This window comes from Bison bison, unplaced genomic scaffold, assembly GCF_000754665.1.
Source record: "Bison bison bison isolate TAMUID 2011002044 unplaced genomic scaffold, Bison_UMD1.0 scf7180017864197, whole genome shotgun sequence".
Taxonomy (NCBI): Eukaryota; Metazoa; Chordata; class Mammalia; order Artiodactyla; family Bovidae; genus Bison; species Bison bison.
The window spans coordinates 4,336,778-4,354,111 of record NW_011494769.1 but is presented as its reverse complement, the minus strand read 5'-3'; the positions used below and the strand labels follow the sequence as shown (position 1 = coordinate 4,354,111).

Here is a 17,334-nt window from a genome sequence, read left to right as displayed (position 1 = left end):
ACATTGGATTTATCCATTCCTTAATGTTTGGGCAGAATTCCCCCCATAAGCAATCCAGGCCTGGTGCTACTATAATGTGTAGCTCTTTGGTTACTTTTACTACCTTTTTTTTTTTTGATGGTTACTGATCTGTTTAGATTTTTTATCTCTTCTATAATCAGTTTTTCAATTTTTATTTTCCTTGAGAATCTTAAGTTTCATCAGAGTTCTCAGGGCTTTTTATACATATTGGAGCCAAGTGGTTACTTATGAGTCTCTGAACTTTCTAAGTAGAAAGCTGGATGTTTAAGTAACTTGATGTTTTCTTCAAGAAAAAATGATGAGGGCTGAGAAAGAGGAAAGAGTAACATTGGTTTAAAAGCCTAGGAGGAGAGTTTCAGAATAGCACTTTTAGTATAACTCCTAAAATTGTTGGGGATCAATATGAAATCAGTCTCCAAATCCTGTATACCTAACTTACTCAGTGAATGCAGCAAATATGAAGTAGGGCTCTTCTGACTTAGCATATACTGAAAATGCCCAATATATCTCATAAATACTAAGCTTGTTAATAAGCTTCCCTGGTGTCTCAGTGGTAGAATCTGCCTGCCAATGTAGGAGACACGGGTTTGATCCCTGGGTCAGGAAGATCCCCTGGAGAAGGAAATGGAATTCCATTCTGGTATTCTTGCCTGGAAAATCCCATGGACAGAGGGGCCTGGCAGGCTACAATCCACAGGGTAGCAAAGAATGGGACACGACTTGGCCACTAAATAAGAACAAGCTTGTTAATGTCACAGTCCAAGTATTGATTATCAAAATTAATATAAGAATAGTTTCACTTAAAAGAAGACTCATTAGCCTCTAGATCCACAAAATGTAGGATTTTTAGATAAAGGGTACCTCATGAAACATAGTACTCTGAGCTTATAGAGTCTTCTAACATTCCAACTTACACATGATACAATGAAAGAGGTCAGCAGAAGTGACTGTCAACACCTTTTTGTTATTGTTCAGTCACTTAGTTATGTCCAACTTTGCGATCCCATAGACTGCAGCATGCCAGGCTTCCCTGTCCTTCATTATCTCCCAGAGTTTGCCCAAACTCATGTCCACTGAGTCAGTGAAAACATCCAGCCATCCAACCATCTCATCCTCTGTTGTCCCCCTTCTCCTCCTGCCCTCAATCTTTCCCAGCAGCAGGGTCTTTTCCAAGGACTTGGCTCTTTGCATCAGGTGGCCAACCACATGGGTCTTTCATATAGCCAGATACCATCTCAGCCAAGCTCTGGTTTGTCCCAACAGACCATATACAATTTTTAATTATGGAAAATATTTAAATGTCATCATGTGTAGTACTTATGAAGCGGCAAAAAAATTCTCATTTTCCTCCTAGAAGATTTGAAAACACGAGAGCGGGGATGGGTCTTGGACACTGTTTAGTTGACACCTGCCTGAAGAGGAAGTGAACAAAATCAACGCTTGACTTCTACTATCTTGATGATCCTTTCTCCAATGTAACTAAAAAACCAATGAAACTGCATCTACAGATAAAACCGATGCTAAATTTTTCAAAACAATCCAGTTCTTCATTTATTTTTAAGTTGTCAGGCTTGCCTTTGGAGGACATTTTAAAAAAGGAATCACATAAATGTAAAGATCACTGTGAAAGTTTAATTTCTCTGGCCTTTTAATTACCCTCTCCTCCAAATGCCCAAAATATCCACAGCAATTAAGTACTAATTACACAATTTCTTTCTTTAAAAGAAAGGGCTGATTTTGAGTCAGAGAACAAAACACATCTGAAACTGGTTAACATATACTTAAGAATCATAGCAGGGCATGAGGGCTATAAGAGGAAGTTTGAAGTTTTCCTTTTTCGTTTCCTTAAAAGGCTTTAAATTTAAGAAATACAGTTATTCACAGAGAAATTATGCAAAATTCCAGTGCATAACGTCTGAAAATGAAAAGAAAAATAACATTCTGACATGGCCTTTTATCTATGAATTTGTCAAAAGGTTTCTAAAATCCTAGGTTAAAATACCTTGTATGACAAAAAAAATCTTTTTAACATCGGTTACATTTTTTACTAAATTGGGGAAGGGCAAAAAAGACACTTCAATACAAATGAAAACTACAGTATATTTTTTCTACTCTAGTATTTTGTTTTTCTATGTGTTTTTTTTTAAATCCCCAAATACTGTTTCATTCAATAACTGGAGCTGTGACCTTCACATCCCATATTTCTATCTTCTCTAGAAGGAAGTTTCACAGGCTTTCTACCTAATTAAAGAATTTAGCAGGGTTTTGATAATAGATATTATTATGCTATGCAAACCATGTGCAAAGGTACATAGAACAGATATGCATTTAATGGGGAGACCGAGATGAATGAAACCTTTAGAGGACCTAAAAATTTCATTATGTCCATTAAGTTCAATCTTTTCCCCCAAAGCCTCTTATCAAAGCCACTAATAAGGAATACAGCTGACTGCTCTGACCTTATCCTTTGTTTATGTCTTTAGGGGACAATACTAGTGAAAACTAAAGTGCCCTAAAGACAGGGAACAAATGGGGGTGGATGTCACAAGTCAGAACAGTGCCAAGTGAGGCAGGGTAGGCTGGTCCCCATTGACTGGTGGTTCTGGAGACAGAGAACATGAACATGGACAACAGAAGCAAAACTCTTCCTTCTGTACCTTACTCTGTTGCTGTTGTTCTACAGTCGCGAAGTTGTGTGCGACTCTGCGACCCCATGAACTGCAGCAGCATGCCAGGCTTCCCTGTTCTTCACTGTTTCATGGAGCTTACTCAAATTTATGTCCATTGAGTCTGTGATGCCATCCAACCATCTCAACCTCTGTTGTCCCCTTCTCCTCTTGCCCTCAACCTTTCCCAGCATCAAGGTCTTTTCCAATGAGTCGGCTCTTCTAATCAGGTGGCCAAAGTATTGAAGCTTCAGCTGTATCACTCTAAATTCTTTTGGTTTAACACCACAAGAGAAGGGACAAGTCAGAAGTCAGCATGGTAGAGTAAAAAAGAATTCAGGGCAAGCTGTTCTGGGGTGGGGTGGGGTAACTGTGATTCAAGGTCTGAGGCAAGTTTCCATTAAACAGAATAGGGGGACTGGAGGGTCACAGAGTCCTTTGTAACTCCAAAATTCTGTGCAATGGATGAATGTCAGCCTTTGTCTGGCCCAGCTCTTTTAGCTGTTGTCACTGATGTGAGAACCTGTTGTGCCTGAACCAATCTCGGTAGAGGGAGGCGTATTAGTAGTTCGGAGGCGTACAAGAGATCTCTACACACTGATACACAAACACACAACACACAGGACCAAGGAACCCATCTAACAATAACAACAACAGATGTGACCCTCCAATACTTTTTGTTTACGGGGAATAAGATTGCAACCTGTAGCTAATTTTTTGTGGGGTGAGATATTTGATTTTTTGTCCTGTTTCCTGCCCTGCCTGGCATCGCCAAACTACTCTCACAATTGATTCGGGTGGGCGGTGAAAGACATAACCCCCAACCACTGGCCCCAGGAGTGGACACGTGAGCCAGACTAGCTGATCAGAGCCTATTTTTAAGATTGATTATGGGGCAAAATGAGAAGCACCACTTTCCCCCTGGGATTACGAACTCTACAGAGTAAACAAATTAGCAATTCCCAGGGATCACCTTTGTTTTCTGAGAATGAAGCCTACATTGGAAAAAAGAAACACAAAAAGGAAAAAAGAGGAGACACCGATGACATCGTTTTGTCTTTTAAATTCTAGATGACACCTCAGAAGCAAACTTCTTTGGACGCTGCAGGTATCTCTGAACCAATATTTCTCCCTCTTGTGTGTGCATATAATCTAGTTTGACTGGATCTCTGTCACTTACAACCCAGGTGGTTCTAATTTATCAGCAGTGGCCAAGAAAGCAGATGTTGGATGATGCGAGTTATCTAACCAGAGCAATGGTTGAGGGAAGAGCTGTGGGCTTCAAGCAGGAAGACTACCATCATAAGTGGACAGGCTAACCTGTCTTCAAAGTTCTAAAGAACCTTTCAGCAGCAAACGTGTCTGTGGTTCTTTTCTCTTGGTCCCAGGGAGAAGCATGCACAAGCAAAGTCAATAAGATTAGTAAGTAAAAGGTGGTCCCTCACCTTGACAATTTCTTTAGGAAGGGGAGAACAGACCCCAGATTCTCCACATTCTGCCCCTCAAAATAATGTTCCCGACAGACCCCAGATTCTCCACATTCTGCCCCTCAAAATAATGTTTCTGTTACCCGGAAAACTGCATCTTATTTTAACCTTTAGTTAGGAATTTAAATAGCTGATACTTTTGGAAACATCCAACCATCTTAGTTCCCTTTAGCCTATGTAACCCTCTGTTTTATTTCTAGTCTCTTACCCTCAATGGCTAACATCTGCATGTACACACAGTCTCAGTATTCTGAATCTCATCTGTTCCCACTGCCTATTCTTCACCTGAAGTCATAATTCCATATCACATCATAATCACTTCCCCGGAGCACTGCTGCTTTAAATAGGGAATAAAGCAGCAGGAGTAGACGAACTCTCAGAAACACAGATCCTAATTTCTTACAGCAAAGGATATCCTTCAGTAAGCCTATTTGGCTTTATACAGATTGCACCCTCCTGGAGTCCCACAGAGCAGTACATGAATGCTAGAAAAAGCACCTATGTAAAATATGCTGGTCTGTCCTAAGGCAAGACCAAACACGGCAGGGTGAGGCAGGATGAAGCAAATGTCTCTCAGGTGTCACTCAAAGTAATTGTTAGCTGCTACTAATAGGGCAACATTCACCGGAAAGAATAAAATATCTCTGGAACCATCCTTATTAAGCCAAACTTAACAAGAATTTGCACCGGACAGTGGCTATGGAAATCACTAATGAAAGTCCCTCCGACGTGGAGAGATGCCAACCCATGGCGGATGAATGTTTGTCTTCAGTCTTTGGTACACACTCTTTCATATTTTCCCTATCATTGCAAACATTCTTGTTGTCTTCTGGCTGTCACTATTTTTCTTTTCTCCCTTGCCTTGTGTCCAAATCTCTCCTTTCACCCCACACTCCCAAAGGAGAGAGAGACAGAGGCTATACAATAAAATATGCTATCATTAATTACTTGAGAGATACAAATTAAAACATCTCCATCAGACAAGATACATTTTCTATTTCACTGATACTAGAAATGGAACAAACCCTTAGCAGAAGGGATAAGGATGGTCACAATGCCTAATTGGTCAATTTCCTTGTGTCTCCAAGCCTAAAAGCGGGCAGCAAGCTCTTTGCATCTTCTGAGACTTCAAATGTACATCAATAAATGTTCATTCTAAGTTAACTATACTTGGAAAGAACTGATTTGTACTTATTTGAAAATTTCATGGAAGGACCCATGTTTGACTTGTTTTATTTATTTTTTATTACATGCCCATAGCAAGTACCTAAAAGGTAACAGTTTGCTGCACCAAAAGAAACAGTGATTAGCTTGTGGTAATACAGCCAGGCTAATGAGTTCAGCGAGCCACCTGAGAAGCACATGGAAGTAGGAAGAGGCTGCTAAGAGAGAGCAGATGAGTAAGATGAGTAAGTAAAATTCTATCGCTACTTCAGGAAAAGTTGCTTACAAGCCAGTAGCATTTTCTTCCTATGTTGAGGGTGGCTATTGATTTTTAACACAGTCTGTACCTTCTTTAAAAATGTTCACAGGAGAAGCAGGACCACAGCCTTGAATGCATTTATTTTCACTACCAAGACAATCAAGTGAGATGCCCTAGATGAAAGTGCATTTTAATGGGACGGACAAGGCAATAGTGTGTGTGGGCTGGAGGGGAGGCGTGCTTATCATCATCTTCAAACTATTTAGGATATTGTTCCTGGCATGCCTGGTGGTTCAGACAGTAAAGAATCCGCCTGCAATGCAGGAGACCTGAATTCAAATCCTGGTTCGGGAAGATCCCCTGGAGAAGGGATAGGCTACCCTCTCCAGTATTCTTGGGCTTCCCTCGTGGCTCAGCTGGTAAAGAATCCACCTGCAATGCAGGAAACCTGGGTTTGATTCCTGGGTTGGGAAGATACCCTGGAGAAGGGGATGGTTACCCATTCCAGTATTCTTGCCTGGAGAATTCCATGGACAGAGGAGCCTGGTGGGCTACAGTCCTTAGGGTCACAAAGAGTCAGACACGACTAACACTTTCACGGTTTTTCACTTCACTTTCCTGGCATGCAGAGAACATACTTGGCAAAAGGTAACTGAAAAGAATGACTGAACAATGAATAAAAGAATTATGAGATCTCTGAGGAAACTGCTAGAAATTACCTGTATTCATTTGCTTGCAATTTGTTTGTAACTTGACCACAGCTACAAAAGCAGGGCCTTCATTTGACTTATATCTAGGGCTTAAAATAGTACATGATTTGGTAACTGATTGTTGGAATAAATACACAAATAAAATACATTTTCTAGTTGGAGGACCTAAAGTCATTTATTCAACGTTGACTCTTCTTAGTACAATGTAATTTTGAGAAATAGGAAATGGATAAATGTACAAGATAGGATAAATCCATAAGTACACCTAAACCTTCAACGAAAAGGAGACAATTTTTCCTTTCCAATATAGTGCCTGGTTAAATCCTGTGTACCTGATTATAAGAGCTGATTTATTGAAAAAGACCTTGATGCTGGGAAAGACTGAAGGCAAAAGGAGAAAGGGGCAGCAGAGGATAAGATGGTTGGATAGCATCACTGACTCAGTGGACATGAATTTAAGCAAGCTCCTGGAGATGGTGAAGGACAGGGAAGCCTGGCATGCTGCAGTCCTTGGGGTCACAAAGTCAGACACGACTTAGCAACTGAACAACAAATCCTGTGCCATGGCAACTGTTCAGTACGTGGTTATGAATAAAGAAAATTTAAGAAAATTATTAGGGTTATGATAAAAGCAATTTATTTTTATTTTTCTCTTCTATCTGAACTCTCGGTTTTAGAGATGTCAGATAAAATACGTATTTTATAAAATGACATATAGAGCACAATAGGTGGAAAATTTTAAATAAGATAAAAAATTTCAGGAGGTCATAATTCTTAAGAAGGGGTAATATATAAATGATAAGAATCCTTGTCTTTTGAAAGTAGTCCAGATTTGAGGGAAGGAGGGAAGGAAAGAGAAAGGGAGAAAGAAAGAGACACAGAGGGACTGATTGATTTTACTTTCAATTATTTAAAAAAAAATCAAAGTAAAACAAACATGCCTGCAATGTCTCTGCAACAAAATTCAAGGCGTACACAAGAAAACAAGAAAATATAAAATGAGATTAGTAATCTATTTCCATACCTATGTTTTTGATGATTTATCTAAATTTACCTGGTACAGTAATCTAGATCTGATTATTCATTGTGAAGGGAGTATTTACAAGGTAAAAGAACAAACCCATAATGATACTCCATAAGAGGCTTTGGGTTTTCAGGTTTTAACCATAAATAAACATGTATTAATTCAGTACAACATTAAAATGCTTAAAATGCAGAGAATAACAATTTCTCTGAATACTAATGAGGAAATGCTTCAAAACAGGACTGAGGTTACATAAAGAGAGCTAAATACGAGTTAAGGATCATCTTTGGTATGCTTCACTAAAAGAATTACTGTTAGATCCTAGAGTGCAGAGGAACAGATGAGCCTGTTCCATTTTAAATCCCCTTTCTGAACCTGTTAGCAAAGCGCAGTGACTCCCTGCTGTGCCTGCACTGCCTTTGTCAGCGGTGGCCAACGCACTCTAGCGCCTTCAGTTCCTAGAATCAAGGGAGTCAAGCACCTGGGACTAAGTTTAAGCCAAGGGTGGGCCCTTTGCTCTTCCTCCCTGTTTGGGTCTTCCAGTCTTTAGGAAGGAAGCAGAAAAAAACTAGATTAAGCAAAGAAGCGGTGCCAAGGGCTTGACTACCCTTAAGCAGATGGTGCCAAGAGAGTTACACTGAGTGGTCTTGAAAATATGACTGCTCAGTTGCTGGCTTCAAACAACACACTTGGCCACACGTTACTGGCCACTGAGTGCTCAATATGATCAGATACTTTATAATATTACTGGAACTTCATAGTCTACAAAGTACCCCATGATGCAACACAGGACATTCATTCCAATTGGTTCTGAAGGCATTATACACCAGATTTTTCATTAGATTTTAAAAGGTAATTTCTATCTAATTCACTCTTCTCCATACACTGAATATTTCAGTTGTTGTTCTTATACAAAAAAAAAAAAAAAACTTGTTGCTTTTACATATCAAAATTTAATTTAGTAATCTGAGGCCACTTTCCTAATTTATCAGGTGTCTTCAACTCTTACTGGAGAATATTTATGGTATACCCCCTCTTAAAATTATCAACCATTTACAACACATTCAACTCAAATCTTCAGGTCATTAATAAAAATACTGAATACTAAGACTTAAAACAGATTTCTTACAGGACTGTTTTCAACATCCTTTCCCAATTTGACATAAGATCATTTGACTTCCCTTGGCTAAGTCTTGTTCATTTTGGATCAAAAATTATGTAATCCAATATCGCTTAATTTTTTTAACCTAAAAAAATACGCCATGCAAACTCTTAATTTAAAATAGATGTGTACAATAATACAATCTGTATAGAACCTTGAAAAATTACCACATTTAAAATGAAGAAGAGGATTTAATTCCTGGTAGAGTGCTTTATGGTTGCTATGATCAGTTATCACATGTATGCCTTTTGAGGCTTAATTTTTAATGCCTAAGAGATGTTGAAAGAAATAACAATCTGTAATAAGATTCCATGTTGGCAGACAAACACATACGTACCTGCGAGATTTTAAAAAATCATACTCATATGATGACAATTCACTTTTGGCATAAAAATAATAAAAGCTCAATATTTCATTTTCAAGTGAAAGTACTAAGCAATTCCATACATGAGACAAAAATACCTAACATGAATTTTTCTAACAATTCTTTTCAATATATAAAGCATTTTATGGACAATATTTCTTTTGTTTCCTTCTCTCATAAGGCCTAGATTATGGTTAATATCTCATGACACCAAAAGTAATACTGCAACAGATATTAAAGTATTTTTTCAGCCACTTATGCTATAAAATATTAATTGTAAGCCTGTGCATGTGCTGTATATACAAGGGATTAGGTAACTGAGTTCCTGCTCAGTTCTAAATCAATAAAAGATAACATGCACAGCATCGGTCATCATTTGCTTTTCCTTTAGTACATAATAACTGCCAAGTGGAAGATTTTTAAAAATATATATTTAAGCACTCACGGAGATATATGCTGGAGAAGACATAAGCAATACTTACCTAGGAAGGATAGGTTTTTCTCCAGAAGCAAGTCCCTCAGCAGGACTTCATGCTCATGACCAATGGCACTGGGAAGTCTTAGTTAAGGAGCGTAACATTGGTAGAATTATACCACCAGAAAAAATTGCTAATACCAGGGCTATACTTTGAGATGAAATGGAAAGTAGAGGTAATTATAAACATCCTTTATGCTATGCTAAAAACCCCTCAATTCAATTTAGGACCATTTATTAAGCACTAAGTGCAGTAGAGAATACCAACCAGCTTTTGCCCTAAGAATTTCTAGTCTTACAAAGTCCCATAAATCTTCTGTGAGTTCATGCTTGTCACAAAGCCAGCATTTAGCAGCTCTTATTTTCCCAGTCCTGATGCTGGGAAAGATTGAGGGCAGGAGGAGAAGAGGGTGTCAGCGGATGAGATGGTTGGATGGCATCACTGACGCAATCAACATGAACTTGGGCAAAGTCAGGGAGATGGTGAGGGACAGGGAGGCTTGGTGTGCTGCAGTCCACGGGGCTGCAGAGTCAGACACAACTGGGTGACTGAACAACAACACTTCACTTCTAGTCTATGATTGGTGATCTTCTGTGACTTGGGGAACCAAACAACTGACTTGTTGAGAAGTATATGTACTCTGGAGGAAAGACATCCCAGTAAATGGCTGTGGGTTAGTGCATCAGTTCAGAGGCTGTTTCAAGTCTTCCTCTTGTGTGTGCAAGTTTTCACCATTATATTATGTACATAAATATATACATATGCTCATATAAATTTTTTGAGTGCTATTATGAGGCAGGCAGTATATCAAGTATGTTATTTTCAGTGTATTTACATATGTTTTTCATCCTCACAGTTATTATTATCCTTATATTATAGATGAGGAAACCAAGGCTTAAAAAGGAATTTATATAAGATCATGTGGTCAATGTGTGGCAGAGCAGAGAATCAGAACAAAATCTCTGCAAAGCCTATATCTATGACCTCTGTAGAGCTACTTAAAAATATTAAAAATAATTACATAAAAATAATTGCTATTAGCTAATGCTGCTGCTGCTGCTAAGTCGCTTCAGTCGTGTCTGACTCTGTGCAACCCCACAGATGGCAGCCCACCGGTGTGTACCAAGTGTGAAAAGGAGTTTTATCCTATTCTCATACTATAATTTTGTCAAAGGTGTTTGGTAATACAGGCAGACTTTGGAGATACCATGGGTTCAGTTCCAGAATAAAACAAATATTGCAATAAGGCAAGTTACATGAATTTTTTGGTTTCTCAGTGCATATAAAAGTTACTATTACACTATAGCCTATTAAGTGTTCAACAGCATTATATCTAAAAAATACATATACCCTAATTAAAAAATACTTTATTGCTAAAAAATTGCTACCATCACCTGAGCCTTCAGCAAGTCCTTATCTTTTTGTAATTATAATACCACAGATCATCACAGCAAATACTATAATAATGAAAAACATTAAAATACTGTAAGAATTACTAAAAAGTGACATAGAGACATAAAGTGAGCAAATGCTATTCGGAAAATGGTGCCGACTCAAGGCAGGGTTGCCACAAACTTTCAATTTGTAAAAAAACATAATATCTGCAAAGCACAATAAAGTGAAGCACAATAAAATGAGGTGTGCCTGTAATTCTTTAATTCTCCATCTCACTAATGTCAATCTGGTCTTATCACTCCTTGGCTTAACAGGGATTCTTTAGTCCTGATCATGCACTACAAGAATCCAACTTAAATCAAATAAAGCTTAAAAATTACCTGTAAAATTCTTAGACAATCATCCTGTCATTTATCAATACATACAAGTGGAAATTATTCAAATCTTAGAATTCAAGAGGTGGGACCACTCATATACATCATCAAAACAAGTCCCAAGTCTTCATCACTGTCTTTTTCTTTCTGTTGTCCCTCCTCCCCATGCACAGAACTGTGCTTACTTCTCACTGAAAACAAATGTTTAAATCATAAAATTTCACACATTCATAGAGTCCACTGAAGACATCTGATGAATCTCTCTCAATGGTCTCTCATTACTACGGGCATCCCATGTTTCAGAACTAAATAATTTACTTCCAGTCCACATAAATGTGCTCTCACTTTTATTGCTGTGAATTATTTACATCTAAAATGTTGAATCATGAAACTGATGGTACAGGAGTGAAAACCAGAGCACGTCAAGCTTCCTGTATCATTATCTTTCCTTATTCCACAGTTCAGGTCTTTGTCTAACAGCTGTGTCCTGAAGTCACACTTTGCAAAGTTGAGGTGGCTGGTTTCTCACACCTTTTGTGTCTGTGAATATAACTTGTGGCAGGAAAATAACATGTAGGTGGACATGGTTATATAGGAAAAACTACAGTAGACACCAAAAGAAAAAGAAAGCAATGACAATTAAATACTCTTTGAGATCTAGGGTGCTATTTTGGTGTCTTATTAATAAATCACCAATTTACTTTACTCTCCTTACACAAATGCCTACATGTAACATTTTCATAATGGAGTAAAAGGTTCTGCACCTATTTTGTTTATTAAACGTGTGCTTTCTTTCTAACAAAATGATGTAATTTGCCAAGAGTAAGCAATGTAAACATTACCAAATTATCAGAGCAACATACAAATAGCATTTGCACTCATATGAAAATCCAATCATTTTTATTCAGTGTGAAATAAAATAATTCCTGTTGATCAGCCTTGAAAACAGCTAAGCAAGTGTATTTACGTTACATTAAACTGCCACTATCTCAATGCAAAGATAAAATCAATGCTCTATAAACTCCCCAGCCTGTTTTATTCTGCATGGTAAAAGCAATCACTAATTTGAAACTTTGCAAAGATATATATACATGTTGATTATGTTTTGTTTGATATAAACATGTATAAAATACAAAATCTAGAATATAAAGTTTATAAAAACAGTAATTTTACAAGCGAAGGCATAATGGAGCTGTGAAATTATAATCTAGCCAGTGAATACAATTTATAGACGTATATCATTATCTTTATCAATTGAAATCAGGTACTACATTAAATTCTACTGGCAGTAGCACAACCAAAAAAGGAAAGTGGATGATGGCAAAAATATAAGGAAAAAAATCCAGACCGAATTTATAATGCTTCATAAGCAGAAACACTTAGACTTTCTCTATAATAATACCTATTATTGATGTATGGCAGTGACCATGGGGCAAAACTTGTAAATAACCTCACAGGCCATTTTCTTCACCAGCAATACAGCAATCTAGTTTCCCGTAAGCATCTCAACTATTACTGAAAAACAGCCTCCTGGCATTTACAAAGCAGTTGACTTCATACTTTAGTCCATGCATACATAATTAGATAGTTATATTTAAAATCAATATGCAATCCTTCAAAAGACATTATGCTTTTAAAACCTTAACTTTAAATTGATTTTTAACTATTTTATGTGCTTTAAAATTAACATGTAATTCCACCCCAGATACTCTAAGATGGTGTTAGTTGTTTTGTGGATGTGCTAAACTTTATCACTGTGGCTACGTGGGGGTTGGCATTCCAACAATTTCTAACACTATCGTTAATTTTACACTGAAAATGGAAGCATAGTTTTACTTTGGTCTAATAAAAGGTTGGACTTACAACAATGCTGTGATTTTATTAAGTTAGACTGAGAACATATTAGGAGAATAAAATACAAAGGGCTATAATATAGATACTGAGTATTCTTAAAAGTGGGCTCTGTTGAAAGATTTATTTTTCAAAGGTTAATTTCATGAAAAAAAGAAAATGAATCATTTTTTTTCTTTTACAATAATTTCACTAACTCTAAGCCTTCATGAAACAAGGTGGAATACAAACACACACACACACACACACACACACACACACACACACGACTAGCAAAGCTTCTTAAAAAAAGCCTCCTGATTGGTAACCACTGAGTCATAACTGGTCACAGTGCCATCTGTGCTAATAAAACCCAGGAAGGGCATGTTGTATTATTAAAAAATATAAGACTCATGGACTCAGGTAGATATCATTTCCATTAAAAATGACTAATTATTTACTCTTTACATAGAATGTTTTAGCCAAAGATTATAAAAATTCTTAGTGTTGCCACAATACTACTAAATGTATTGATTAACAGGGTCCTACTTCACAAAGTAGTTACTGTCCACTCAACTCCTATTTGGGCTTCCCAGGCGGTGCTAGTGGTAAAGAATCCACCTGCCGATGCAGGAGACACAAGTGATGCAGGTTCAATCCCTGGGTTGGGAAGATTCCAACATAGAGCAGGAAATGGCAATCCACTTCAGTATTCTTGCCTAGAAAATCCCACGGACAGAGGAGCCTGGCAGGCTGCAGTTCACAGGGCCACAAAGAGTCGGAAACAACTGAAACACGTGTGCATGTACACACACACACACACACAAATCCTGTTTGATGAAGCAAGCATTAACTCTTTAGTAATTTCAATGTCTTTAATGAAAAATGACTGGACATCTGTTCTCCTAGCTTTAAACTCAGTCCAGAGGGAAAAATTAGCTTGGTTTTCTCTAAAAATGTTTATTAGGGACCCAAGCGACAGCTCAGAATATAATCAACATCTAAGCAGTAAGAATCTACTGCCCTTTAAAACCTGATGGTCTCTGGTGGCAGTTTAATCACATCATCCCTTAACTACAGGCTCAAAATTTATTCTCAACTAAATTTGGTTCATTTCAAATAGAAATTTATTCATATTTGAAAAAATGTTCACTGAACTGCTTAGATACATTCCAAGACAGTGTGCTACCTGCCTCGTGACTCTATCTTTAAACTCATTGAAAACCAGGCAGGTTGAAATAAGCATGAGAACACGCGACTGCTGAACTGACATCTTCCCAATGCCTATCTGATTTTTTTTAAGCTGTAGAAAAGAATGGTCTGCAGTGACCCTCCAGTTGATTGAATATAAAATAGAAGAGTATGAAATGTGTTTTGTGAAGCAGAACTTTATGTCAGGTTAAAGCTAGCCACATCTCCTCCACTGAGTCTAAGCTCGTCAATTGTGCACCTAAAATTTTATGGGAAAGGATACTGTTTGATGCAGTCCACCAGTGGTCCATAACAGCAGTCATTCACGATGCACTGCAGACAAATAAGAGGAAGGGTCTGGGATGGAGCGACTACAAAAACTGTCAGACAATATCCTAAAAGCAGTAATTACTTTTCTTAAAAAATTTTTTTTAAAAAAAGCTATCAAAAGACTGTTCAGATTTAATCACAGAAAACAAAAATTGCATGCTTTTTATTCACTATAAAAGCAAGCTATTAAAAAGTGAAATGCTCTTCTCACAAATATTGCATTGCCATTTATGGTGCACCCTGACCTCAGTGATAGTTTATGATGACAGTAATTAAATGAGGTTTAAAATCCTTTACTCTGCTAGGCAGATAACAGCATTGCCACTGAAAATAGACAGCTGTGATTAATACCTGATAGACCTGATTTGCTAGAACTCCATCTGGAATCTGAGAAGGGTCCCGCAGCATACTATTTATAACAGACTTGGAGGCTGCAGAAGAAAAGAGATGAACTGTTAGCAGACAGTCAACATACTTTTAATACAACATGAAAAGTGACATATACCTATAAATACACCAACCATGAAAATGAAAACACTACTGATACTAATCATTTTTTCCCTTTTTTTTCAAATCTCAGAGAAGCTTTTAATTAAAACATTTTGCCAAGTTTGTAAGCCACATTGACAGATTTGAAGATGACCTAATGTTTCCAAGGTAAATTCACAAGTACAGACCTAAAGCATATGTCTCTTTGCAGATAAATTAGCTTTGGAAAAGCCCACTTGGGGGGAAAAAAAACAATCAGAAAAGAAAATATTTTCCTTCTGCAGGTAAGTATGTTATAACCAAGCATATGTAGCTGGAGAGTTTAGTGAAGGCAGGTCAGATGCAAAGACTTCAGTGACGTCAATAAAAACTACCTTCAGCCAAGAAAGCATCTCTGAATCTAAATCTTTCTAAAATAATTCTCAACTGCCATGAAATGTTATGTCCATTTCACAGGTAAGGAAAGTAGGTAAAACTGACACAATTGAACAAATCTTAAATAAGAGAAAAAATACATATATACACACACAATTGTACAATTATATACAAATTTTTGTCCCAAAGTATGTCTCATCATACCCAATTGCAAATTAAGCTGACCTTATCCCGGGGGAATGCAGTGGAAGGGGCTATAGGAGGCATCTTACAAAGTGTGGTATATCAGATCACACCTTTTGAAAAGCAAGGCAGGAGATCCTGACTTCACTGCTTACTGGAGGCATGCAGAACCCAGTGGCCAGAACTCCTCTTCCTCAGCATGGGGGGAAGGCAAGTCTCTAGACTGAAGCTAAGTCAGGTATTGCCTAAGAATCAATTCTTTCAAGTCCTCCGGTGGAATCATTCCCAAACAATTAGCAAAATAGCTTATAGGGTCTGATCCATACAAGCACAAACTAAAAAATATACTGGATAATTATCTAGTTAAGAGAATAAAAACATGCCACAGAGCTACATCATCATTCAGGTTCTGAGATAGTTTTTCATCCTTTTTTTTTTTTTTGAATGATTTGTTCCTTATCAAGTTCAGTACCATAAGAACACTGACAGACATGATAAATGTTAGGAAATTCTGTGGAAAGAAATAGGGAAATTACATCTTTCTCACTTAAGCACGCTGCACAAGGAAATGAGTGCACAAGGAAAAAAAATGAAGCACAATTATTTTAATTATTTCCTATTCTTAGTTACCTAACTGCATGTGTATAACAATGCTATGTAGTTAGTTGCTATTTGTAAAATGTTTGCACTGCAAGCGGGGAGGCATATTTGGAGTCTCAAAAAGATCGTCATCACTGAAGGAATACTATCCAGCTCTGCAACCTGGCAAGTTATTGAGCCTCTCAAATTCAGGGTTTTCATCTGTAGAATGTGATAATGTTATCTGACCTGACTACCTTTAAGGGTTCTCATATGAGTCTCTAGAGGAAACAGTGACAACACTACGGTTTTAGTAATTTTGTTAAAGCAATAGTAAGTAATATCAAGAAAAAAATCAGCCTTACGCATTGACTTTGAGTAAGCTTAAGTTCAGTTCAGTCACTCAGTTGTGTCTGACTCTGTGACCTCATGGACTGCAGCATGCCAGGCTTGCCTGTCCGTCACCAACTCCCGGAACATACCCAAACTCATGTCCATCGAGTCAGTGATGCCATCCAACCATCTCATCGTCTGTCATCCCCTTCTCATCCTGCCTTCACTCTTTCCCAGCATCAGGGTCTTTTCAAATAAGTCAGTTTTCACATCAGGTGGCCAAAGTATTGGAGTTTCAGCTTCAGCAGCAGTCCTTCCAATGAACACTCAGGACTGATCTCCTTTAGGATGGACTGGTTGGTTCTGCTTGCTGTCCAAGGGAGTCTCAAGAGTCTTCTCCAACACCACAGTTCAAAAGCATCAATCCTTCAGAGCTCAGGTTTCTTTATAGTCCAACTCTCACATCCATACATGACTACTGGATAAACCATAGCTTTGACTAGTCGGACCTTTGTTGGCAAAGTTATGTCTCTGCTTTTTAATAAGCTGTCTAGGTTGGTCATAACTTTCCTTCCAAGGAGTAAGCCTCTTTTAATTTCATGGCTGCAGTCACCATTTGCAGTTATTTTGGAATCCAAAAAAATAAAGTCTGTCACTGTATCCACTGTTTCCCCATCTATTTGCCATGAAGTGATGGAACCAGATGTCATGATGTTAGTTTTCTGAATGTTGAGTTTTAAGCCAACTTTTTCACTCTCCTTTTTCACTTTCATCAAGAGGCTCTTTAGTTCTTCTTCACTTTCTTCTATAAAGGTGGTGTCATCTGCACACCTGAGGTTGTTGATATTTCTCCCAGCAATCTTGACTCCAGCTTGTGCTTCATCCAGCCTGCATTTTGCCTGATGTACTCTGCGTATAAGTT

The 17,334-nt window shown here is 37.8% G+C and overlaps 1 protein-coding gene across 4 annotated transcripts in view; it reads right to left on the bottom strand.

Moving 5' to 3' along the window:
* Positions 1-17,334, bottom strand: part of LOC104991636 (chromosome unknown open reading frame, human C15orf41) — a 234,391-nt gene that overhangs the window by 114,844 nt on the left and 102,213 nt on the right. For all 4 annotated transcript variants that reach the window (XM_010844195.1, XM_010844194.1, XM_010844193.1 and 1 more), the window contains 3 exons: positions 14,805-14,884; positions 14,407-14,456; positions 9,340-9,407 (listed from right to left, as the gene is read on the bottom strand). In XM_010844195.1, the coding sequence (XP_010842497.1) occupies positions 9,340-9,407; positions 14,407-14,456; positions 14,805-14,884 (198 nt within the window). The remainder of the gene's footprint in view (positions 1-9,339; positions 9,408-14,406; positions 14,457-14,804; positions 14,885-17,334) is intronic.